Source organism: Gossypium arboreum, chromosome 4, assembly GCF_025698485.1.
Source record: "Gossypium arboreum isolate Shixiya-1 chromosome 4, ASM2569848v2, whole genome shotgun sequence".
Taxonomy (NCBI): domain Eukaryota; kingdom Viridiplantae; phylum Streptophyta; class Magnoliopsida; order Malvales; family Malvaceae; genus Gossypium; species Gossypium arboreum.
Genome location: NC_069073.1, coordinates 122,039,490 through 122,064,144, shown reverse-complemented (window position 1 = coordinate 122,064,144; position 24,655 = coordinate 122,039,490). Strand labels below are relative to the sequence as shown.

At 31.9% G+C, this 24,655-nt stretch overlaps 4 protein-coding genes across 9 annotated transcripts; 3 read left to right on the top strand and 1 right to left on the bottom strand.

Moving 5' to 3' along the window:
* Positions 1–64: 64 nt before the first annotated feature.
* LOC108482578 (uncharacterized) lies at positions 65–1,702 on the top strand. The gene is made up of 2 exons (XM_017785707.2): positions 65–503; positions 1,341–1,702. Exons 1-2 carry the CDS (start codon positions 165–167, stop codon positions 1,518–1,520), a joined length of 519 nt encoding a protein of 172 aa, XP_017641196.1. The 5' UTR covers positions 65–164; the 3' UTR covers positions 1,521–1,702.
* A 1,025-nt stretch (positions 1,703–2,727) lies between these two features.
* Positions 2,728–8,683, bottom strand: LOC108483594 (microtubule-associated protein 70-2-like). Of its 3 annotated transcripts, XM_017787078.2 has the most exons (11): positions 8,102–8,683; positions 7,879–7,964; positions 6,724–6,789; positions 6,471–6,641; positions 5,984–6,154; positions 5,718–5,873; positions 5,469–5,615; positions 5,310–5,381; positions 4,708–5,223; positions 4,442–4,623; positions 2,728–3,274 (listed from the first exon to the last, which is right to left on the bottom strand). In XM_017787078.2, exons 1-11 carry the CDS (start codon positions 8,361–8,363, stop codon positions 3,235–3,237), a joined length of 1,869 nt encoding a protein of 622 aa, XP_017642567.1. In that variant the 5' UTR covers positions 8,364–8,683; the 3' UTR covers positions 2,728–3,234. The 3 variants fall into 3 exon arrangements, with proteins under 3 accessions (XP_017642567.1, XP_052882641.1, XP_052882640.1); XM_053026681.1 differs by lacking the exons at positions 7,879–7,964; positions 8,102–8,683 and adding an exon at positions 7,653–7,757; XM_053026680.1 differs by lacking the exons at positions 7,879–7,964; positions 8,102–8,683 and adding an exon at positions 7,236–7,414.
* Positions 8,684–11,462: 2,779 nt separating this feature from the next.
* On the top strand, positions 11,463–19,587 carry LOC108480328 (cleavage and polyadenylation specificity factor subunit 3-II). 4 transcript variants are annotated; one of them, XM_017783284.2, is made up of 15 exons: positions 11,463–11,613; positions 11,705–11,757; positions 12,187–12,272; positions 12,393–12,570; positions 12,653–12,725; positions 12,833–12,947; positions 13,563–13,636; positions 14,383–14,519; positions 14,625–14,688; positions 15,317–15,382; positions 16,143–16,212; positions 16,382–16,486; positions 17,430–17,571; positions 17,947–18,043; positions 18,644–19,587. In XM_017783284.2, the coding sequence occupies exons 3-15, from the start codon at positions 12,248–12,250 to the stop codon at positions 19,424–19,426; spliced, it is 1,929 nt and encodes a 642-aa protein (XP_017638773.1). In that variant the 5' UTR covers positions 11,463–11,613; positions 11,705–11,757; positions 12,187–12,247; the 3' UTR covers positions 19,427–19,587. The 4 variants fall into 4 exon arrangements, with proteins under 4 accessions (XP_017638773.1, XP_017638774.1, XP_052883027.1 ...); XM_017783285.2 differs by lacking the exon at positions 11,705–11,757 and having other exon boundaries at positions 11,463–11,704; XM_053027067.1 differs by having other exon boundaries at positions 11,463–11,757.
* A 955-nt stretch (positions 19,588–20,542) lies between these two features.
* LOC108481751 (uncharacterized) lies at positions 20,543–23,287 on the top strand. The gene is made up of 3 exons (XM_017784837.2): positions 20,543–20,690; positions 20,786–20,862; positions 22,320–23,287. The coding sequence occupies exons 1-3, from the start codon at positions 20,608–20,610 to the stop codon at positions 23,129–23,131; spliced, it is 972 nt and encodes a 323-aa protein (XP_017640326.1). The 5' UTR covers positions 20,543–20,607; the 3' UTR covers positions 23,132–23,287.
* The last annotated feature ends 1,368 nt before the right edge of the window (positions 23,288–24,655 follow it).

Here is a 24,655-nt window from a genome sequence, read left to right as displayed (position 1 = left end):
TCTGAGAACATTTAGTGAAATTAACCCTTTAAAAAACAGATTGAAGAGCACGTGGGCTATGATATTCTCACCATCCACGTTAAAACTGTGATAGTGCCACCACCTTATCTTTTTAAACCATCCAATTCCAAAAGGTGAAGAAGAACACTGGTTCAAATTCAACCATGGCCGAAACATATATGAACATGGGCTACACAATTCTCACACCTCCAATGATACCCATTTTCCCCAAGGAAATAAACTCCTTAAAAACCAATCGTTCCGCCATTGTCATTGCCGCTAAAGCTTTTAAGTTCTGCAATTATCGAAGAGCTCACCGCATTTCTTGTGCTGCTGCAAGAAGAAGAATCAGATATGAAAACGATGATGATGAAGAAGAAAAAGAAAATGGGTATAACGAAGAGATCGCAATGCTCGAAATTTATAGCCAATCCGCTAGAGAAGAAGCTCTTATTGTTCATGCACTTGTGGATGAACAAGAAGTTGAGGTTCTTATTTTCAAGGTCTGTCTATGAAATTATAATTGTTTTTGTTTTTTGAGGATCAATTTCAATATACGTCTAAATTATAATGTAGATTTTAAATTAGTCTTAAATCTCAATACGTTCTAATTGATATTAAAGTATACTAATTATTTTCTTAAATCATGATTTGACTCTTAAATTATACTTTTCTCCTTTTAGTACTTAATTTTTTTCTCATTTTGATACTTAGAATCTGCATTTTCATCGAATTTTACTACCAAATTACTAGCATCCGGTAAAAGTATGCCACATTTTACATTCTTATTCGTGTCGGGAAGAAAATGATTGCTAAAATTCTAAAGTGGGATGAAAAATTTTAGTTATCAAAATGGAGAAATAGATCAAGATTAAGTGATAAAAGTATTATGAAAACCCATGTAAAAGGGTCGAATGCATTTTACCCTTTTATTAAAAATATAAATAAATTAATTCATATATATTAGATAAAAAAAGTAAATTGATACTTCTATTAAAAATTTCATTCATTTTTATTGTTAAAAATAATCCTTATATATCAATATAAAATATATATAGCATACTATGTATCACAATCTAATCATACGATCAACTATATAAAGGATTGATTATTCTTTGATTTAACATTCAAAAGATTAATTTATTAACTTTTGAGTAGATAGAGTAAAATATTAATTTCTAATACAAAATCGTCATGGTACTTTAACTGATTAAAGTTTTTTTTTTTTCCTGATGCATCTTATTAGGCACGTATATGCATAAACTCTAATCCATGTGTATTAAATATGTTTTAAATATATTTCTGTAGTTAATTCCTCTATAAATTTGCCATTATTGCAGGGGTTTTCATCGTGTTTGAGCTATGGGACATCACCAGATCCATCAAAGAGTGTAATACCAAAAAGAGCAGTGATAAACTCCATTGATAGAATCAAAGGTCCTTTCGATCCTTCCAACATACAATACATTGAAAAGGGTCTCGATTGGGAATCTTTCAAGTCCCGCTTAGCTTCTACCTAGCAGGAAAATCAAGAAAATAAATAATAATCCAAAAAAAATTGAAAATCTAGTCAAATTATAATGTTAGTTTGTTCAGTTTCAAATTTTATTCAATTAAAAAATTGATTTTAAGATGTTCATTCAATCTATCAATTTAATTTGTTTAAATTTGATTTTATCCAATACCTCTGTTATTAAATAAATCAATTTATTCTTTATACTATTAAAACCAATCAAATAAATCTAAACTGTATCAGAATTACTATTTGTAATATAAAAAATATATTTTTTCAATTCCAATTCAATTAAAAGAAACAAAAATTTCATTAACAAAACTATACAAGAAAATAATAAATAATATTATTTTAAACAGTAAATATTAACTCTATTTTAATTTTAATTTATTTAATAACACAATGAATAAATAGATCCATTTAATAATACAAAGACTAAAATAGAAATTTCTTAGACTTTCACCTTATTTGATAAGGTAATTCTTTTTTATTGAGGGAGTATAAGTATAAAAATAAACATTAAAAACATGACTCAATCATGACTTACCTAGACCATAATAACATTGGACAAAACCGACATATTGAAAGATCTAAGCTAAATATAAATCTGAGCACTCAGTCTCCGACATCAATTTTTATCAAGAATGCTTATTGATATGTATTTTAATTTGGACGTGATTGTGTGGTTGATTTTTAGTTTTTTTTTTTTCTAAATCGAATAACTTAACAAACCAACACTAATGTTTTTTAAACCGAACCAGTTCAGCCACCAATTCACCAATCCAACCGGTTCGATTAAAAAATGGTTAAAAATTAAAAAATAAAAACCTCAATTCAACTGTCAATTCAATCGATCCATGCCACTTACCGGTTTAACCGGATCAAAGCCATTCTTCGGACCAATAACCCTGGCTGGCTCCCAATCCAACCAGCCGACATTGTCCGGTTCAAACATCATTGACCAACGCTTAAATATTAAAATGATTTCTAGAATGGTATCATTATCCAGCCTAACAATGAATGAGAAACCGAAAAACCTGGTCAAACCGAATTGATTAATTCTAATTAGATTAGTTCGATTTCTCACTTATACATCGATCGGTTCTGCAAAATTTGTAGGGATTTTAAAATTTTAAGACCCAACCAAACAAAACCTCACCCTTAAAAACAGCATCCAACATCCAAAGAAAAAACAAAAACAATCATTCCAGATCTATAAGCAACTATTAATGAATAACACAACCAAACAGATCTCAATACAAGAATATTAACAAACTTGAAAGACAAATCACACTAATTGCAGATTACAAATATGAAATGAAAAAAACGAAAAATGGGACAACCGCAGAAATTCCGGGGAAAAAAAGGAAACTACCTATACAACCACACAATCACTGGCCACTCATGAAAACCTAACATAATGTTAGCCCATAGTCAATAGTTTCCTTTTTCCTGTTTTTCTTTTTTTGGCTAAATCTCTAAAAAGTGGAATAAGCAGTTTGTTAGAAGCATACCGAATCGATGTCTTCTTCATCCGAATTTTACCCTTTTTTCCCGGATTTCATCTATTGGTCAATTTTAATGAACGCAGGTTCATCAGCATGCAAGTCATAATATCTTTATAATCAATCACCAAAGGAGGTAACAAATTATAAAAAGTAAAAGGATCCAGGAGACTTATGTGTACTCCTTGTAGTTGATGCTTCGATTAAAATTTGCTGTCATTGAGTGCTGCGTGTTAACCCGCTTCGAGACGTATTTCTGCATAAATTTGAGAATTTGGTAAGCTATATCGAGTATCAATATGTAATCAATGAAAACTAAACTAGCATGGTGACATTCATATATAATAGGCCTTGACTCTAGGCTCGGAAGAGTCATCGGAAATCAATTAGGCAGAAAATTTAAAAGAAATGACCAGTGGATCCATTAAAACTGATCACTACAACTTGAAGCTGTATCCGACAAATATTAGAGCAAGTCTTGTGTATGACCCTTCCAAACGCATGAAAAAACTTGTAAAAAATTGAATATACCTATGTCAGATACATACTCGTATCCAACAATAATACACGAGTACGAGAAAAGACTTGAAGTACCAAATTTAAATGAATCCCAAGATCAACATCTAACTGATTCGAAAGTTCATCAGTAGTCTTAAAAGTAAACTATCCAAAAGTGTGTTACAATCCCCGGGAAACCTATATAATGTGATCAGCATATACATTTAGTCCTAAGCAACATAATGGGTAACAGCCAACAAGGTTACAGAGTCCAGTATCTTTTACTAAGATAGGCTTCATATGTTCTTGGAGGTCATATCCTCATACCAGCATCTGGATATGCATCTAACACGGATGTCGAGCATAAGTAATTAAAGAAAAATGAAGAGAAGTTAAATAGGGTCATACCATGGCTGCTAACTCCGCAATATATAAGGGGCAATATATAAGGGGCAAATGCAACAAACTAGGGAGATTAATTTTAACTTATAGTACTAAAGGAAAAGGTTAAAGTACCATGGAAGCCCCTGCACAATGAGTCAAATTGCCTTTTGTCCCCTCTACTCAAAAAATGAGTAAATTAATCCTTGTATGTTATATCAAAGAACAAATTGGTCCTTTCTAGTAAAAATTTTATCCATTTGTGTTATTAAAAATCGGCATGACATGTGACATGCCATGTGTACCTTATGCTAACATACAAAGACCAGTTTTTAACTTATGCTAACATACAACTACCAGTTTTTAACAGTAAAAATTGATAGAATTTTTAATAGGACTAGTTTGCTTTTTGATCTAACATACAAGAGCTAATTTGCCTATTTTTGAGTAAAAGGTGTAAAATGCAATGCGACTCCTAATACTTTTACCTAAAGGAAAATGAAGAGTATAAAAATCTAAACAAAGATATAAACAATAAAAGCACCTTCCAGTAAGCAGCTGAGCAGCCGATCCCTTGGAGTTAGCTAACCGCTTGGCCTTATTCTCGTGTTCTTTCTCCACACGCATGGCAGCAACCTCTTTTTCCATAGCTGCAACTTCTCTTCTCATCTTTTTAGCCTCAACTTCCATTGCCTTTGTCAATGTTTCGACCTTCTTAGCTAGCATCTGAAAGATACAAGGATTACTACAGTATTTATCTGGAATGATAAATTAAAAATGGTATTGGCTTGAAAGAGCAAATGCATCTACCTCAATCGCATCATCTTTATCTTTAAGACTTTGATCTTTCTCGTGACCAGCTTTCCTCAATGCTATGACCTCTTTCTGCAGCAAATCGTACAAAACTCCTGGAACATTGTCCTCAGTGTCTACTGGCTGGAAATCATTCGATTTTTCACTACTCGGTGACTCACTCTCCTTGATCCCCTCAGAAGGATGGTTTACTGAAACATTTGAGGCTGCTCCATTTAAAAGCACTTTAGCCCTGTCTAATGATCTCGTGCCTCCATCAAATGACTTAGATGTTCCTTTCGCATGCTTCAACACAGTACTAGAAGACAAAGAGGATCTCAATTGAGAGCTCGGTGATCTCTTGGGTAAAAACCCATTGGATGAAATCTTTGAGAAGTTCTCAGCTCCACCAAGTGATTGGCGCCTGGAAGGCCCATTGCTCGTGCTTCTTCCAACTGAAGTACTGCGACTAAAGCTGTTAGAAGATCCTCTCAAGTTCTCTTCTAGAACTCTAAGCCGCAATTGATATTTCTCCTGGAAAATCAAACAAAAGCTCTAATTTCGAAACCAACAGCAACGTCATAAATAACAGAATGGTGAAGTCACAATCAGATTATTACTTTCAACTGTGCTTCAGATTTTGCAGCTCGCTCGGTTATAGCAAGCTTGTCACGAAGTTGCTGCATTTCTCCCTGGAAGAAATAAAGTCCACAATGAATAGAAAGTATTAAGGCAACATCTTGTAGTTTTATTCAATGGGAGAAACCGTCTGCAAAAACCTGCAAGAATCTCCGCTCTTCAAGCCATTGTTTCACAGGCATCACTTTGTCATTAGCATCTTTCCAGTCATTTGCTACAACTGTGGCCACTCTATTAGCGGTTACTTTCGCACGTGCCAGTTCTCGATCAAGAGTTTTTCTTTCCTCCTAAGGAACATAAACACAAATCATTCATTTCAAGAAGAGATTTAGGACAATACCAACAAAAAGGAATCAAGCAAACTTGGACATATAAAATCCAGGCATTACATTCATCTCCTGAACTTTCCGTTGATAATCCCGAACTGCATTTGCAGCAGCACCACCAGCAAGAACAGCCTCTTCCAGCTCTTTTACGGTTTGTGTAAGCTTTTCAACCTCTGCAACCTTTTGGCGATGCATTTTGTCCAAAATTTTGTTTTCTTCCTACCATAGACAAATTGTAAACAAGTGACTTTCTTCATTATACGCTTAAACGGACTAAGCCAAAAATATATGGACCTGAGAACAGGAAACATAAAAAATGATCGGAATACCTGACAAATTTCTATCTGCTTCATCAACTCCTGGTTTTTATTTTGGAGATCATCCACCATGGACGCTTTGGCCAATGCAACCTGAACAGTCCTTTCGGCTTCAAGTAAAGCTGCTTCTTTTGATTTAGTTAGACGATCAAGCGCTTTATTATCATCTTGAAGTTTTGCAATCTACAAAAAACGAAAGAAATAACCAGTAAGAAAATAATCAATCACATACAAGTTTAGAGATCCTTCTCCACTTCTCTCTATAGACAGAACCAACAGTTGAAAACTATGTTACTCGGACTCAGATGTCACGGTCTGGCACACGTGTGTGTCTAACACGGATGAGGTTAGATTTTTCTATGTTTCGTTTTTTATGTATTAGGAAGATCCTTGGAGGTCATAATATCTCCGTATTCATTTATCTAAAAGGAATGCTGGACATGGGTATTTCCATAAAAATGAAAAGTCAGAGCAACAAAGGTTGAAAAGACATAAATACCTCTTGCCGAGCAAGCTTCAGCTCAGCCTCCAAGGGTGCAAGAATTGCTTCAATTGGAGGCATATCATCGTCCTTTTGAGCAGCATGAACCCTCCGCAGAGTGGCCTCAGCTGCAAACTGAGCAGCCATGGCTGCCTTCTTCTCATCATTTATTTTCTTGATTTCAAGGTTCTGTGGAACATATTTATTAACTAAATTTAGAAGCACGACAAAAGAAAAAATAATAAGGGTTGAAAGGAATTGAAACCAATACCTTGCTTTCAAGAAGAGATTCTGTCAATTTAAGCTTCCCATCCATTTTTGAGAGCTCGTCACCGAGCTATGGTACAAAAGAAGAATAAAAACAGTCAGTTCCATCTCAATCAAGAAATCCAAGTAAAACCACATCTCAAATCTGTCCAATAAGGCGAACAGTCATAAGATCGTATATAAAACCACTGCAAAAAGTTTCATAACTACAGTCTTAGATGCAAGAGCCCTGGTCTGCATAGAAGAGTTGTAAATTACATAAAGATAATATGTTTTTTTGGAACAAAACTAGGGACCACACGTTTATATGCAGAAATAGTAAGTCATTAAACAAGGAGGTCTATTAACCATCAGAATTTCAAGACATCAAAACAATCCATTTAATCATGAGAGCAAACCCTAAACCGCAGTAGATAAATATGAGGGGGAAAAGGTTAACAAAGAACAATTAATGTAATAGGAAAACCATGAAACAAGTTCTAGATTATGTGAAAATCTTTAAAAAATTGAACATACGGGGCACAACCAAGTCCAAGTAACCAATGCATGATGTATTTCAGTAAGCTTTATCATCAAAGACTAGAAACAACTTTCCAAGAATCAGAAAAATCTACTTTTCCACAGTAACATAACAATACTGCATTTTTAATTCATATTATATATTATTACTATATTTCATTTATATTTATATTAAATAGGCTAATCTGTTTGATTCGGTTTTATATGTAACATAACTGATTTTTTTAACAGACATAGACCGAAACCAAACTAACCAAACCGATTAAACCAAACAGTGTTAGGTTGGTTAAGTTGATTTTGACCGAGTTTTGCTCTCCCCTAACAATACACACAAAAATACAGAGAGTAGACAACCCATCTTCTATCAATTTATTATTTCTATAACAGTAATATAATCTCTAACGTCAAAGAGACCTTAAATTTGCCCCTAAACTCAAATCCGTTAATGAAAAAAAAAAAGAGGCGGACATTCCACTAAGATCAGACATCTATCCTTAACATCAGATTTTTTTTAAAAAAATCTAAATAATTACTGTTTTAATTTCGACTATTCCTAAAACGCTTCACCTATCAGTACAATTTAATTTCTAACATAAACTAAAGCCCAATAATATTTAAATAAATAAACAAATAAACCAACCTCTTCGCAAGCCTTTTCTCTTAGCCTTTCAGACATTCTTAATGCCTTAATTTCCGCTTGTGCTTCTCCCAATTCTCTATCTTTATCTGTAATCCAATCCAAAAACAAAGAGGATAATATCAAAATAAAATAACAGATAATATTTATAAAAAAAAGCAGTAAAACGCAGTCAAATTTAACCGAATCAAGGCAAAAAACACCTAGATCGATCCACATTCATCACCTCTAACTTCATTCTCCAATCTGGTAAGCTCCAGCTTCACCGGATCCGACCCGTGAAGAAACGGAACAAAATCATTATCGGCGTCGAAGCTAGGTCTAACACCTCTCCTCCTCGACAAGCCTTTGCCTCCACTCTCTCTAAACGACGCCGAGACCGTCAACGACGGAGGAACACCCGCCGTGGTGGCCGACGTCATCCTCATCGGCGACTCACTCCTCACATTGGTTCTTACCTCCGCCGCTTCGCCGGCAACCTCTTCCATCTCCGATCCAAACACTTAGTCGCACCACTTTACAGCACAAAATGCAACCAAAAAAAGAAATATGTGTTCAAAGAGAAAAGTTCGCTTCACATCTACAACTCGAAATGGATCCAAATGCTAGGGTTTCAAACTCAGTTGAAATCTAGCTGATTTGAACAGATTTTGATATATTTATAGAGAGTGAGCTCTGTGAGAGGGGGGAAAATAATAGTACATTTCTATATTTCTCTCTCTAATTTGTGGATTTAAATCCGGTTTACAGTGACACTGAAGAGAAAGTCCTAAAAAATTAAAGGTTAAACTACACCAGTACTCCACTATTAGTGAATTTTTCTTTTAGCTACTTAACTATAAAAAATATAAAATGGTCATTTAACTATCACTAAATTTTTTTTTAGTCACCAAAGTATGAAAAGTTACAAAATAGTCACTCAACTATTCAATTTTTCCTTTTTCGATCACCATCTTGTTAGAAGTGGCAACTTTTAAAATTGATATAATAGTAACTTCATCCCTCAACATTTATAAATCATATCAATTTAGTCTTGACTCTAATAAAATTTAACCATTAATATTTACATATTGTATAATTAGATTTTTTTTGCAATTTTGCTTCTTCTTCTTTTTTTTTTACATTGAGAGTTTTTTTTAACTTTTAGGTGAAAATGTCACGAATAAAAGTAAAATTACAAAAATATCAAATTACATAATGTGTAAATGTTGAGAGTTAGATTTTTGAATCATGATTAAATTAACATAATATATAAATGTTGAAGGTTAAAGTTACAACTCGCCAATTTTAAAAGCACCATTGTATGACAAAAAGACATTTGAAAAATTAGATGCCTATTTTGTAATTTTTCATAGTTAGGTGACCAAAAATAAATTTATTAATTATCGAATGACTATTAGTGAAGTTTACCTAATATTAAAATAGTCTATTTTAAAATAATAATTATTACTTTCTTGAATTAAATAATTACTATTATTAATTTTAAATTTTAAAACAAAATTCTATTAAATTCAAATCCCAATTTTTTGTGGATAATTAAGTCAAATTAAATCAGATAATTAGTTACTTAAGTCAAAATAAATCAGATAATTAGTTGCTTAAGTCAAAATTCATCAAATTTGACTCTTGTTTATCGTAAATATTTTTAAATTAATTTTGTAATTATTGAGTTAAGTTTAAGCAACTCAAGTTATAGATTAAGCAATTCGAACTAAATAATATTCTATTAGAATGACGAATCTTGTCAAGTTTTTCATATTTTTATATTGTTAAATTACGTCATTATCTTTAACTTTAAACTCAATTATTGAATTAAGCTCAAACTTGACTTATCGCTTGAGTATAAAAATTAATAAATGAGCTTAATTGAACTTAAGCTCGATTAACTCAATTATATCTCGAGCCTAAAAATAGATAGTCAATCAAGCTCAATATCGAGCTTCAAAATTCGAGTCGAGTTTGATAGTATTTTAACTTAGTTCAGTTCAACTGTACCTTTAAATGTGTCATATCACCAACTTTATTTTAATACTTTATTTTAATTATTTATTTATACTAATATTAAATCATTGACTTAATTGGTGTTACAAGTCGACTCAATATCAATTTAACTGGAAAATTACCAAAATATTATTTTTTTAGGGAACAAAATAACCTTATATTTTATAAAGTAACAAATGTCGATACAAATGTATCATTTAGTTTGTTTTTTTTTCATGTTTTTAAATTGAAATGGTAAATTTAAAATTTTGAAAATCGTCACGTCGTAAGTTCAAATCCTATCATTTATGGATTCTTTTCATTGCTCTTATATAAATATTAAAAAATTTACTTTGTGAAAATAATATTTTAATCATTATTATTTAAGTTACTATTTAATTGATTCGTGACACAAATTTAATTGAGGGTTTAGTATATAGTATAAATACATTCAAATAATATAAATTATATTGTAAAAAGTAATATTTTGGTAATCACCCAACCGAGTTAGTGTTCAATTAACTCAAACACCAATTTAATAAGAGTTTAATATATAGATGTATTTAAATTTTGTTTCACATGGTTTAAATATTCTTTATATCGTATTGAAACTAACATTTAATGTCCAATTTGATGCTTAGATGCACCAAAAGACTTAATTAATATGATATTAATATTTTAAGGACTCAAATAGAGTATTTCAAAGTTTGAGATTGATTTAAATTTGGAAGAGGTGCAGTGTAATTAACCTATTTATTATCGTAATTAAATTAAAAAATTTGAGACTCTATTATTACGGGTCATAGATCAAAACCCGTGCTAAATACATATATGTTACTTCATATAAATATAGGAAAGTTGAGAATCATGTTATAAAAAATCAATATTCCATTGATTTCCTTTTAAATATTTTATATACATATATATTTAAAAATAACACATTTATAATAATTTTATTGGTCAAGATATTTTATTAGTCCTTGTATTTTGACAAGTTTTAAGATTTAATTCCCATACTTTAAAAGCTAAAAATTTAACCCTCGATCTTAGACCAATAATTATCTCATTAGTAATTTAAGTTAAAATTTAGGATAAACTACTTAGTCACCGAGTTTATTCACATTCTTACTTTATTCACCCATTTAAAAAAATCGTTATTTTAATCACTCATAAGTTGTAAGCTTTAGTCATTTTAGCATTAAATACTTTAGGTCACCAGACAGAATGCAGACATGGCCATCTTTTGATTGGTTAAATAACAAATTTAGTTATTAACATTTTTTAAATTATGTCAAATTAATCCTAATTATAAAAAATTCAACAAGTTTTACTCACAAAATTTGAACAATTTATCAAATTGATCCTATTCTAGAAATAAAATGAAAACCTATAAATTTAAAACTTCAAAAATAAAAATTAATTATAAAAATACCAAAAATGTAAATTAAAAACACATAAAATATTGAGGACTAAATTTATTATTTCTCCAATTAAACTTCATGTTATACCAAAGTTGATGTATAAATAAGAAAATTTTCCTTTTAAAAATCACAAAATATTAAAATATAAAATTAAATTGTATTTATTTATTATTATCATTATTAAAATTTCAATTCGGATCAGGCAAAGGTCGGATCGGATGGATAACCCGATCCATCTGATTGTTTTATGTTTTCGGTTTGCGTTAGCTTTGCCGCCTTATTGCAAACGATGGCTCGCAGGCTTTGTTCCCTTCAGAATCCCGCCACCTTTTTCAAGGTCAAATTTCATTTCACTTTCAATATTTGATTTTCTCTTGAAAATCTGAGATTTAAATGAAAAAAAGAAAACGAAACCAATTTGTTTGCAGGTCAGTATCTCCTTTAAACCCATTGCTAAGCTCTTCTACAGGTCATATTAACGGTGGGTTTTACCCAAATTTTCAAAAGAAGATTCTTGCTTTTTTCTTTTTAAATCGATTGATACTGTTCATTTACATGTAAAATATCAGTTTTAACCAAATTTTGTCTTGTGAATGTATGTGAAGAAGCCATTAGTTATTTGTTATAGAATTAGGTGCAAAGATGCAATGTAGTCAACGTGTATGTAGAAAGTATTGACAGAAAGTGTTTCTATTCATTTACGCGTAAAATGTCATTTTCTCTAATTTTATCTCATGAATGCATGTTAAGAAGCCACTAGTTATTTGTTTAGCTCGTAACTTTGGATTAGGTAACTTTTGAATGTTGAATGACCGAAACTTAATTTTAAACTAAGTTTAGTGACTGTTGTAGTTTATGGAAAAAAAATAATACAAAATCTTCACCCGCCAAAATGCATTGCTAATTGCAGGAAAGCGTGCCAACCAAGTAATTTTCAAGTCTTCGAACTTTGAACTCGATTAACTCCAATCATGGCGATCGATTGCCTCGTCCTGGGTAACTTCTAAACACTACCCAATTTTTAATTTTCCCATTTCATGAATTCCCATTTTTGTTTTTGTTCTTTTCACATACAAATGGATGTTTTTTTTTCTTTTTTCTTTTTTAAATTTTCAGGGGCAGGCCAAGAAGTTGGGAAAAGCTGCATGGTGGTCTCGATAAATGGCAAGCGAATCATGTTCGACTGCGGGATGCATATGGGATACACTGATTCTCGCCGATACCCAGATTTCTCTCTCATTTCTAAGACTGGAGATTTCGATAATGCTCTCACCTGTGTCATTGTTACTCACTTGTATTCTTTCATTCGGTTTACTCTTTGTTTGTTTCAGTTGATAATTTATTGGATTGGCTTTTTGATGAATTTTTTTTTTCAGTCATTTGGATCATATTGGAGCACTTCCTTATTTCACTGAAGTTTGCGGTTATAAGGGTCCAATTTACATGACTGTAACTTCTCTTTGTCTATGCATTTGATGAAATGTCTCACTTGGGGTATTTATTATAATTATTGTTTTGATTTTACTTTTTTTTATGACGTTTCTATGTATTGGTAGTATCCGACAAAAGCATTGGCCCCTTTGATGTTGGAGGACTACAGAAAGAATATGGACCGAAGGGGCGAGGACGAACAGTTTACTTCTGATCATATTGCAGAATGCATGAAAAAGGGTACTTAAATTTCCATTTCTTTTGCTCAGTTAGTGCAGATGCTTTTTTTTTTCTTTAAAAAAAAAGGAAAGAATTTGAAAAGAATCATTTGCATAACTCTGCTATTTTTAGAACATGGAACCCTCTCCAATCTTCATGACAATCATTTTAATGACGATAGATCCAGATAATGTTCCATACTGCATGTTGTATTTGTTACCAAGCTACAACAGAACATTAACTACTGTGAAAATGCACTCAAGCATGATATCAGTTTATTTTTTGGACATTAGGACTTCTCCTTGAGTAGCATTACACTAGTGATCTCTGATCATTATTAGCTTCCTGAATTTACATGCTCTAAATAGTAGATTAGAAAACTGGTAAACTTGAACCTATTTATCATCTATATAATTTTATTTGAAGTTTCACAATTTCAAATTTAGATCGGAACCTTCTATGGACTAACGAGTAAAATAGAATTGTGAAGATTTCCTAAATATATGATCTAGGTTTCTTTCATATTCACAAATATATTTCTATGCAAGACCAACTTTCGAGTTTTTATTCATTGCTTGAAGTATCCTGTCTGAGGTTATCATTTTTATTTTACTCTGATCTGATCCCTTATAACAGTTATACCGGTGGATTTGAAGCAGACTGTGCAGGTTGATAAAGATCTTCAAATCCGTGCCTACTATGCAGGACATGTAAGCATTTTAAGTTCAGTTCTAAAGCATGTCTTTTTATTAGTCCTGTTTCATATTTGTAGTGCTTATACATGTTATCCATTAGTATACGAAAGGTGCACATTTATCATTGGAGATTTGCTATGTGTGTCCGTTAAACTTCATCTGCTTTGACAGAGCTACCTAGCTCTTTGGTCATAAGAGGGCTGTGGAAGAATTGATTGAATAATGTTGGACCACTGGTTGAGTTAAACTCATTGAGTGCTTTGTAGCCCATTAGACAAATGAATTGCATGGCAGTAGTTCTTTTTTGATGTGGCATGGTTGTCTAGAAGAGAACTTTGTGAATATTAATCCTGTATGGTCTGTTGTTTTTGTTCCTTGAAGTAATTGTATTTTCTGTTTTATGGGAGTCATATGAGTAAATCTTTGCAAATTATTAGGAGCAGCAATTAGTTTGAGAGGAGCAATCTAGGACCAAGTAGTAAAGTCTGGCCTGACCTTGACTTCAGTCTTGGCATTGAATGGTTCAATCCAATCATATAAACTTTCAGAGCATCATGCACCACAACCAAACTTTCACTTATTAATGAAACCGGAGATAAAATATAAATACTGAGGACTTACGGTGAACAAAGGAACTTGGTATCTCCTTTTTTAATGGATACTTTTTTCGGATGTATTTACCAGTTATGGGTATCAAGATGTATTTACCAGTTTTTACTGTATGGATATACACGTTTTTCATTCTCTTTGGTTGTTCTAAGGTTATTGGGGCAGCAATGTTTTATGCGAAGGTGGGAGATGCTGCTATGGTGTACACAGGAGATTATAATATGACGCCAGATAGACATCTTGGGGCAGCTCAGATTGATAGACTACAGTTGGATCTTCTCATAACAGAGTATGAATGTTATACACATATTATATTTATCTTTGGTTTTATTAACAAGTAAAGTCTGGTTATTAGTGCGTGATGCAAACGTTCATAATAATATTTCTATAACAGGTCTACTTATGCAACAACTATACGTGATTCAAGATATGGGCGAGAAAGGGAGTTCCTTAAAGCTGTATGTATACACTACTTTGACAATTTCAGGCTATTTTTTTGGCTTCATTTATACCACTTGTGTATACACTACTTCCTGAAAATTAATTTGCTTTTGCGCATTGTGACTATTTACTTGCTCGTGCTACAGTTAGAGTATCTAGTCCACATGCAGTTTGCTTCTACATGTTATCTTGCATTATATTCTATGTTATCTTGATGGTATTTACTTTATTTTAATTGTTCCTTTTTGAGGGAAGAGGGGGTGGGGGAGGAAATTCTGTTTTGAATACAGTGGTGATAGTTACAGTGGTGATAGTTGCTTAAGTTCTGATGATTAGGAATAGGTAACTGAATTCTCTTAGATGCATTATTAAATTTGTTCTAGAAACTTTATTGGTGATTGACTAGAGAGAGAGAGAGAGAGAGAGAGAGAGAGAGAAATGTTAAAGTATGATGGTTTCATTTTACCTGTGTGTGTTTTCTGTGAAGATTCCTTATTTTAGTACTTCCAACTTTCATGAATGAAGATATTTGGTTATGTATGTGCTTTTTATTTTAAAGTTACACCCTACTGGAATGATTTTCTTCCTTTTTATCTTTTTTTTTTTTTTGGGGGGGCATTGGTGTTTGGTGGTGATTCATTTCAGGTTCATAATTGTGTTGCTGCTGGAGGAAAAGTGCTTATTCCTACTTTTGCTCTAGGAAGAGCTCAGGTATTACTGTTGATCTTATATATAATATATATGTGTTGTAGCTATGTTTTGTTTAGCTAATAAAATTATTTAGTTAGCAAAAGTTCTAATTACTGGGGGCATCTTAACTATGTTTGGCGCTAGACAAAATGAGGTAGCTTATTAAGTTCTAAATTTGTACGACAAACCTTTATGTGAATTTAAAGCTGCCGCATTTATGGATTTCATTCATAATAGGATCATAAGATATATTATTTCCCTATATTGACCTCCTTGTACTGACTTTGTTTAGATTTTTTTTTCTTGGCATTTAAGGGTTCTTTTTCTATAAATAAAACTACATAAAATTGCTTCTGCCTGTAAAGTTTAATTGTATGCTCATCATTTCCTATAATCCTATTTTCTGTTTTCCACACTTTTCCTTAATTTTTCTGCGGTATAAATATTTGTCGTGCAACCAAAATTATCCGACCAGTAGTTGTTCAAAGTTCCCATATTATTAAATGACTACTAAGCATGAGGGAAACAAGTTCAAACAATTCACTCTATCAAATCAGTTTTCTTTTAATTTTTTAACTCTTGTTGATTTATTAAGGAGTCAATAATTCTCAGCCAATCTCTGTTTCTTTTAAAAAAATAGTATTCCAATTCAAGCTGCTTATTGTTATTTGTAACTGTTATACTGTTGACTAGTCATAGATGCCTTCATGTTGAATATTTTGATACCGTATAACTTGATTTCTAGATTAATATTCAATTTTGTATTAATATCATCACATAGGAACTTTGTATATTGTTGGAAGATTACTGGGAACGGATGAATCTAAAAGTTCCTATCTACTTCTCAGCAGGTTTGATCCATCTTTAGTGTTTAACATTTTGCATCATTGATTTTCTTCTTCTTTTTTATTGGCTTATTTTATAGCAATGGAACCTTACATTTGTTTAGTCTATATTATGGTGATCTGGGTGAAGATTAACTACATATTATGGTGATAAGTTGGATTCATCATGTTTCAGGTTTGACAATCCAAGCCAATATGTATTATAAAATGCTTATTAACTGGACGAGCCAGAAGATCAAGGAGACGTACGCCACACATAATGCATTTGATTTTAAAAATGGTACAAAGCTTGCTTAAATAATGATTAAAGAGTGGCAGCAGTTACTTATTTCCTTGCTCCTGCCATTGCTAGGTTTCATTTTTGAACAGTTTCTATATACATTGGAGTTAATTGGCAGTTAGGGACAGAAAATAGATCTGAGGGTGTTGAGGGTCGGTTGGCTCCTTCGGGAGAAGTTTTTGAAGTGTCATCTTCTAGGCAGTTGACCTGGTCCCCTAACAACCGAAGGTATTGTCCCTATGTCAGGGTTTTGCCCCTAGCCTCCATGGAGAGCCATGTATGGTTCATTGAGGGGGGTGCCTCAGTTGGTGGTACCTGCAAGACTTGGGAGAGGTGTTAGTATTGGTTGTGTGAATAATTATTGAGCAACCTGAGCACGGTGCAACTTGAACCACCAACTTGAGGCTTATAGCCCACTTATCTCCGCAAACTGTACACAACTCTTTGCGGAGGCTGGGGACAATACCTTCGGTTGTTGGGGGACCGGGTTGGCTGCCTGGCTGATGACATTTCGATGACTTCTTCCAAAGGAGCCAACCGACCCTCAACATATATAAATTACCATGAAACTCATAAAGCATAAGAAAGTAACAATAAAACCCTTTAATAGTTTTAATCCTCCAATTAGGTCCTTCTATGCTGCATTTTGGATGACTAGCATGTGTAAGTAAGCTCTTTAGTAGTTAATCTAGAATATTTGGAATACTATTGAAGATATTTGACTTTGTTTAGTTTCTGTCAATAATGCTGTTAGTTTGATTTGAAATCTTGATTGAATTTGTTTCCCTTTCAAAATTCTGGAATTGAAGAGGCAGAATCATAGAACTTGGAGATTTTAGGGAAATTGAAAGTTGCTTGAGCTATTTATTTGTAGAGTTGTTGGTACTGCTTCTCTTTTATGATAATATTTCATCTGCTACTCTTCTGCGCCTATCTATTGCAGTTCGGAATTTTGACCGTTCTTTGATAAATGCTCCTGGACCTTGTGTTCTCTTTGCTACACCTGGTATGATTGTTGGTGGGTTTTCACTCGAGGTTTTTATGCAGTGGGCGCCTTCGGAAAACAATCTTGTGACGTTGCCTGGGTATGGCCTTCTTATACGTTATCAAGCATATATATCCTAAATGGCTGCTAGTATTGTTACTTCTATAAGATGAAACATATAAATAGTTCGAATATCATATTTAACCACTGTAACTCATTTAAAGAGAATAAAAATCTATGTTATTTGGACTTGGTTGTGAGTTCTGAATACAAGTATGTGTCTGACACGAGTATATTTTTTCATATCCCAATACCCATGCCTTGAAATGTGTTGGACACAGGTACTTCTGGTAATACACATTGGTCTATCCCGTGTTTATGTGCACATGCGGTTCCTTCTTACTTGAGAGGCATTATGCACATTAGAATTATGTTTGTTTGAGTTTCTATTACTCTCATTTTTCTCCTTTTGTAGGTATTGTGTGGCTGGAACCATTGGCCATAAGCTAATGTCTGGTAAACCGACCAAAATTGATTTGGACAAGGACACTCAAATCAATGTGCGATGCCAGGTTGATTCTCATCTCCTAAAGCTTATCTCATTTTCTTCAACTTTTTGTTTCACCTTTTTTGAGCTTATTTCATTTCTGCAATTTACTGCATTTAAATCTGTCCCCTCCGTTAGTTAAAAATGAAAATCATTTATATGCATGTGGACTTTGTTTTGGATCCCTCCCCTTTTTTATTTTGTAACTCTTGGAGTAAAGATTTACCAAAAAAGAAGAGCAGCTAATGAACAAAAATAAAAAGGAGTCTTTTACAAGGCAGCTGAGCGTAAAACTTTTTAGTGGAACTCGTCTTATAATATAGGGAACTAGTATTTTCTTGAATGTAATGTCGCATTTAATATTAAAAACATGAAAGTCTTTTTAAGTTCAGAAATCTACGAATGACCTAAAGGCTGCACGGTTTTTTCTCTTATTTGGCAAGACCGAGAGGCGACACTGATTAGTAATTTTGATATTCTAGTTTTGATTGCACCGAAGTTTATTGGTATCCTTTATATTAAGTTCGGAAATCTGATTGTTTTTTATGTTATTTTGACTTGGGTGTGAATATTTAATATGGATATTTTGGTTGTAATTAGCCTGAAGATATGATTTGTGTTGCAGATTCATCAGCTATCTTTCAGTCCTCATACCGACGCCAAGGGTATTATGGATCTTGTCAAATTTCTCTCACCCAAACATGCTATACTTGTACATGGTGAGAAGCCGAAAATGGCCACTCTTAAAGAAAGGATTCAGTCTGAACTTGGGATCCAGTGTTATTGTCCCGCAAACAATGAAACAGTCACCATTCCTTCGACGCACTATGTGAAAGCAGATGCTTCAGGTACCTTTATCCGAAGTTGCTTGAACCCAAACTTCAAGTTCTCAACACGTAGTTCAACCGATAAATCTTATTTGGATTCAAACAAATCAAAGGCCGTTTCAAGGCTTTCCGTAAGTGATGATAGAGCTACAGAAGGTATCTTAGTAGTCGAAAAAGGCAAAAAGGCAAAAGTTATACACCAAGATGAGATTCTACATATGTTGGGAGAAAAAAAGCATGAGATTCAGTTTGCTTATTGTATCCCAATGCATATGGCCCGAACCGAAGACCTCTCTTCCACTTCCCATATGCTCTGCGGTTTTGACAAAAGCACTTTGATTAGTCGATTATCAATGATACTATCGGATGAACTTTCCGAAGGTAACATACTGGATTTAGGGGAAGAACTTCAAGTAGAATCATTCCGTGTATCTGTTTGTTCGTCGGATAATTGTCCTCATAGATTATCTAGTAGTCTTCAGAATGGTTCGGAATCAGTGTTCTTTTGTTGTAATTGGTCAGTGGCTGACGAAAAACTTGCATGGAAAATCATTTCAATCATGAAAAATTCTACTTTATAAACTACTTGAAGATCTTCTCTGGACTATTTGGCAATGGAGCCAAAGCGGATTTGGTCTCGGGTACATGTATGTGCTTGATATATGAGTTTGTTTAAGTTTTTAAGTTTTTTCTTATGTTTGGAGGATTTTATTTTGAACAATTTCATTATAAGTTTTGATTATATCTACTCTTTTTTACACTATTTAGAACTACTCATAGGTCTGCTCTCTATGTTCACCTACATTGACAACAATGCCAATACCAATTGAGTTAAAACTTATTAGACTTGGAAGGATTTATGAATGGTCTATACTTCATACATATGATCAAATATACATTGGTCTTGAATACTTAAAAAAATAGTTAGAGCATCATTAATTTTTATTAATATATATTTTAAAAATTATCTCACTAGTACTTGTTTTTATTTGTTCTTTTTTTAATTTTAATATTAAATAAAAGCAAGTTATTGAAACCAAAATTATATAAAGTTAAAAAGGAAAATAAATATAAAGGAAAAAGCAAAAACAAATGTTTGTTACTATTATTGTAAAAATGATAATTATTTTTAGATATTTTATCTAAATGAATACCCAAAATAAACTTAAATTTGTAATTTTATCAATATTTTCTTGTCCAAAATTTTAGTAAAAAAGTTAAATTGAAATTTTAAAATAAAACATTAAAATTTGAATTAAGTTAATTTATTAACTTTTGAATTAAAACATGTTTTTGAGTTAGGTTAAATCTTCAAAAATATTTATTCGAGCTCATTCAAGTTGATTTCAATATTTTTTTATTCAAATTCTTCTAAATTTTGGATAGACTTTCAAGCTTAAAGGAATAGTTTGACCGATAAATATATTTAAGTTAAACGAACTTGACCCCATTTAATAAGAAAATCGACCAGTTTAATTGTTTTAATTTAAAATTCTTTTCTCAGGATCTTCAAGTTAATTTAAATATTTTTTTATTATTCTAAAAAATAAAATTCCAAAAATATTTTTTAATTAAAGTGAATTATTATTAAAATTTTAATTTTATTATTCTAAAAAATAAAATTCCAAAAATATTTTGTAATTAAAGTGAATTATTATTAAAATTTTAATTCGGATCACATCAATCTGACCCGAACCATTTGATAAAAACCATATTGTTTTATATTTAGGTTTGCATTAGCTTTGCCGCCTTGTAGCGAACTATGGCTCGCAGGCTTTGTTCCCGCCTCTTTTTATTCAGAATTCCGAAACCCTGTTGGCCGCCACCACCGCCACCTTTTTCAAGGTCTTTATTTAACTCTTTATATATTTAGTTTTCTCCTGAAAATCTGAGATTTAAATGAAAATATAAAAAGAAAATAAAACCCAATTTGTTTGCAGGTCAGAATCTCATTTAAATCCTTTGCTAAGCTCTTCAACAAGTCATCTTAATGGCGGGTTTTACCCTAATTTTCAAGGTAATATTCTTGCTTTTCTTTTTTTAAACCGATTGATACTATTCATTTACGTGTAAAATCAGTTTTTCTTATACCCGTTTCATGAATTTTGTCTTGTAAATGTATGTGAAGAAGCCATTAGTTATTTGTTTTAGAATTAGGTGCAAATATGAAATGTAGTCAATGTGTTTGTAAAAAGTATTGAAATAAAGTGTTTCTATGCATTTACGCATAAAATGTCATTTTCTCTAATACCCATTTTATGAATTTTATCTCTTGAATGTATGTTAAGAAGCCCTTAGTTATTTCTTTAGCTCGTTATTTTGAATTATGTGCAGATATGCAATGTAGTCAATGTGTTTGTAACAAGTATAAACAGACAGTGGTTCTATTATTTTACGTGTAAAATCCCAATTTTTGTGATGCCCGTTTCATGAATATTATCTCTTGAATGTATGTGAAGAACCCGTTAGTCTTTTGTTTAGGTTGTTATTTTGAGCTAGATACAAAAATGGGAATGTAGTCAATGTGTTTGTAAAAAGTACCAGCAGAAAGAAGATGAGCGAGGATTCTTAAGTGGACCCTTCATAGATATTTTTCATACTGGTGTTTTCATGCAAGGTTGAAATATGATAGGTTCAAATTACATGGTTTTTGTTATTCTTTTAATTGGTATTTTTTTTTATATATTCCTTTTGAAGAAACATGACGGTAAAAGTGCCATGGATGCCCTTTGTGCTAAGAGTTGGTTTTTTCATGCGAGGTTGAAATATGATAGGTTCAAATTACATGGTTTTTGTTATTCTTTTAATTGGTATTTTTTTTATATATATTCCTTTTGAAGAACCATACAGTAAAAGTGCCATGGAGGCCTTTTGTGCTATGAGTTAGATTGCATTTTGCCCCTTTTATTTAAAAATTAGGCAAATTAGTTTTTGTATATTAGATTAAATAACAAACTAGTCCTTTCTATTAAAAATTGTATCTGTTTCTATTGTTAAAAATTGGTGTTGCTGGTAGAATAACCAAACAATTACGCATGGCGCGTCATATGTGCCTAATTTAGACATAAATGGGCTAATTTTTAATAGTAAAAATGGATGAAATTTTTAATAGGACTAGTTTGCTCTTTGATCTAATATATAAGGATTAATTTGCCCATTTTTTAATAGAGGGGGCAAAATGTAATCCGACTCTATGCTACATTTACCGAACCATGACACATGATCAAATTTGGTTAATTTGATTCAATTTTAGTTGGTTTTGAAATTTATCAGCTTTGAGAATTGGTCTATTTGATTAGCTTGGTTGGCTATCGGTTTTTAAAACTGGTCACCTTTAGTATAAATAAAACTGACTTAATCGGTTAGTTTGGTTGATTTTGTAAGTTAATTTGGTTTAACCGGTTTCCAAATCTTTGAAATTGAACCTACCGAACCAACTGTATGCTCACCACGATATTGTTTAATGTTTGCTAGTATTGCGATCATATGCTCGAGAAGGGCGTAAACATTACGATCTCTTTGGGAGCAAAACACCCGGCAATGAAGATTTCAGGAAGGCTTGGCAACAAGAGATGGATGAAGATGAGACCCTATGGACTGGCAGTGAAGATGAAAGTGATCCTGAAAATGACGAAATAGATTCTAAAACTGATCGAAACCGTCTGGAAAGAGAGATACGGAAAGCCAGACAGCAAGCTAAAGATCATTCCGAGCTAATCGATGCCGATGACAGTGACGAGTTAAGAAGCGTATGGTCTGGGAGTGATGAGGAAAAGACATTATGGACTGGCAGTGAATGTGACGACGACGATGATATTCCTACCGAACCTTATCCTAACGAATCCAGCGATAAGTACATTGATAAACTTTTCGAGTTCGAGGAAAAACCAAAGTACAGAACCATCTCGGAGCTACTGAAATCTGAAAAAGAACCCGAGGAGCTATCGCCGGGCAAGAAAGCAAGGAAACTAGCAGTTGAGAACGCCTTGAAGAAACTCAAGAAAGGACCAGACGGGCGATATACGAATGTTTGGGAAGTGATGAGCGACATCGACATTTTAATAGGAGCATTTGAGAACATTGTTTCGGGACCGGAATATGAGGAGCTTCGACAAGGAGGACCTAAGAAATTGAATATGGAGTTTTTCAAGGATATTCAAGCACGAATGAGGGATCCAAATTATAAGTTCTCGCCGGAGTTGAAGTTGAAACCAAAGAGCAAGTTGGTTCCGAAGAAGAAATGGCAGAAGGCACAATCTAGGCGAAGGAAAGCGCAAAAGCGTTAGCTATAGGACCCGATCAAATTAGTCCTTTTATTATTAAATGGATCAATTTAGTACATGTATTATTAAAAAAAAAATCATATAAGACCAAATTGGAATAAAGTTAACGTTTACTGTTTAACAAAGTTAATATTTATAAAGCTTTTATGTTTCTGTAAATTAATTTGTAATTGAAAAAGAATTCAAGAAATTTTTATAATGTAAATTTTAATTATAGTAATTTAGACTTATTTGATTCTTTTTAATAATATAGGTTTAAATTGATCCATTTAATAATAGATGGACTAATTTGATCCAATCCTTACAATATAGGACCTTCTATATACTTTAATCTTATAAAAAGACAAAATCGAATAGTTAAGTGATCGTTCTATAACTTTTAATAGTTCACGATCAAAAACAAAATGTTAATAATCGGATGACTATTAGTGTAATTTATTCAATTTTTAAATAGCATTCCTATTGAGTGAGTTTTATTTTAATTTTTAAGTTTTATTTTAATTTTAAAAAATTTAATAATGTTAATAATTGAATTTTAATTTTAAATTTTAAAAAATAAAAAATAAGTAGTAAATTCTTGAAAATTACGTACATATATGACAAATTTCAACCTATTATCTTAAACAAACTGTTGACTTGGCTCAATCTTAGGTAAGAAGTGCACAAAATATCCGAGTGTGATTTTTATTCACGGGTTTTTTAAAGATAATTATTAATTTGTTGTTGTAAATATATATTTTTAAAATATTTATCTTATTTTTCTGTTAAATATTTTATTTCTTTCAAATTTTCTTTTAGGTTTACAACAGTAGTTGTATGAAGATTTTTTTATTTAGAGAAAATATTTTGTCTATAATCTAGAGAATTTGGTGGAAAAAGTTAAAAGTATCATTTTTACTACAGGGAATTCCAAGTATACCCTTAAGAACATTTGACTCAATCACTTGGCTAAACTTTACAATAAAAATGGAAACTTTCACTATCACTCAACTATTAGTATTTTTTTCTAGTCATCTAATTATAAAAAATTATAAAATAATCATTCAACTATTTAAAATTATTTTTTTTAGTTACTCAACTATTCAAAATTTTTTTTGGTCACTCGCAGTTAAATTACTACCAAAAACATAACTTAGCAACTTTTAAAATTGACCTAATAATAACTTTAGCTCTTAACGTTTATACATTATATTAATTTAGTCTTGATTCCAAAAATATTAACTCTCAACATTATACATTGTGCAATCTTTTTTTGTCTTTTTTCAATTTTACTTTATTTGTGATATTGATAGTTAATTTTAAAGGAACGAGAAAAGATGAAAATTATTATCTTGGACTTTCGAGTGTTTTTATTTTTACTGTATTTTCGATCAAATTTAGTTGATAGATTTAGTTTTTTAGTTTTTTAGGTGGAAGGATCAAAAGAAATGAAAAATTGGAAAAAAAAAGGACCAAATTATATAGTGTGTAAACATTGAGAGTTAATTTTTTAGGATCAAAACTGAATTGATATAATATATAATGTTG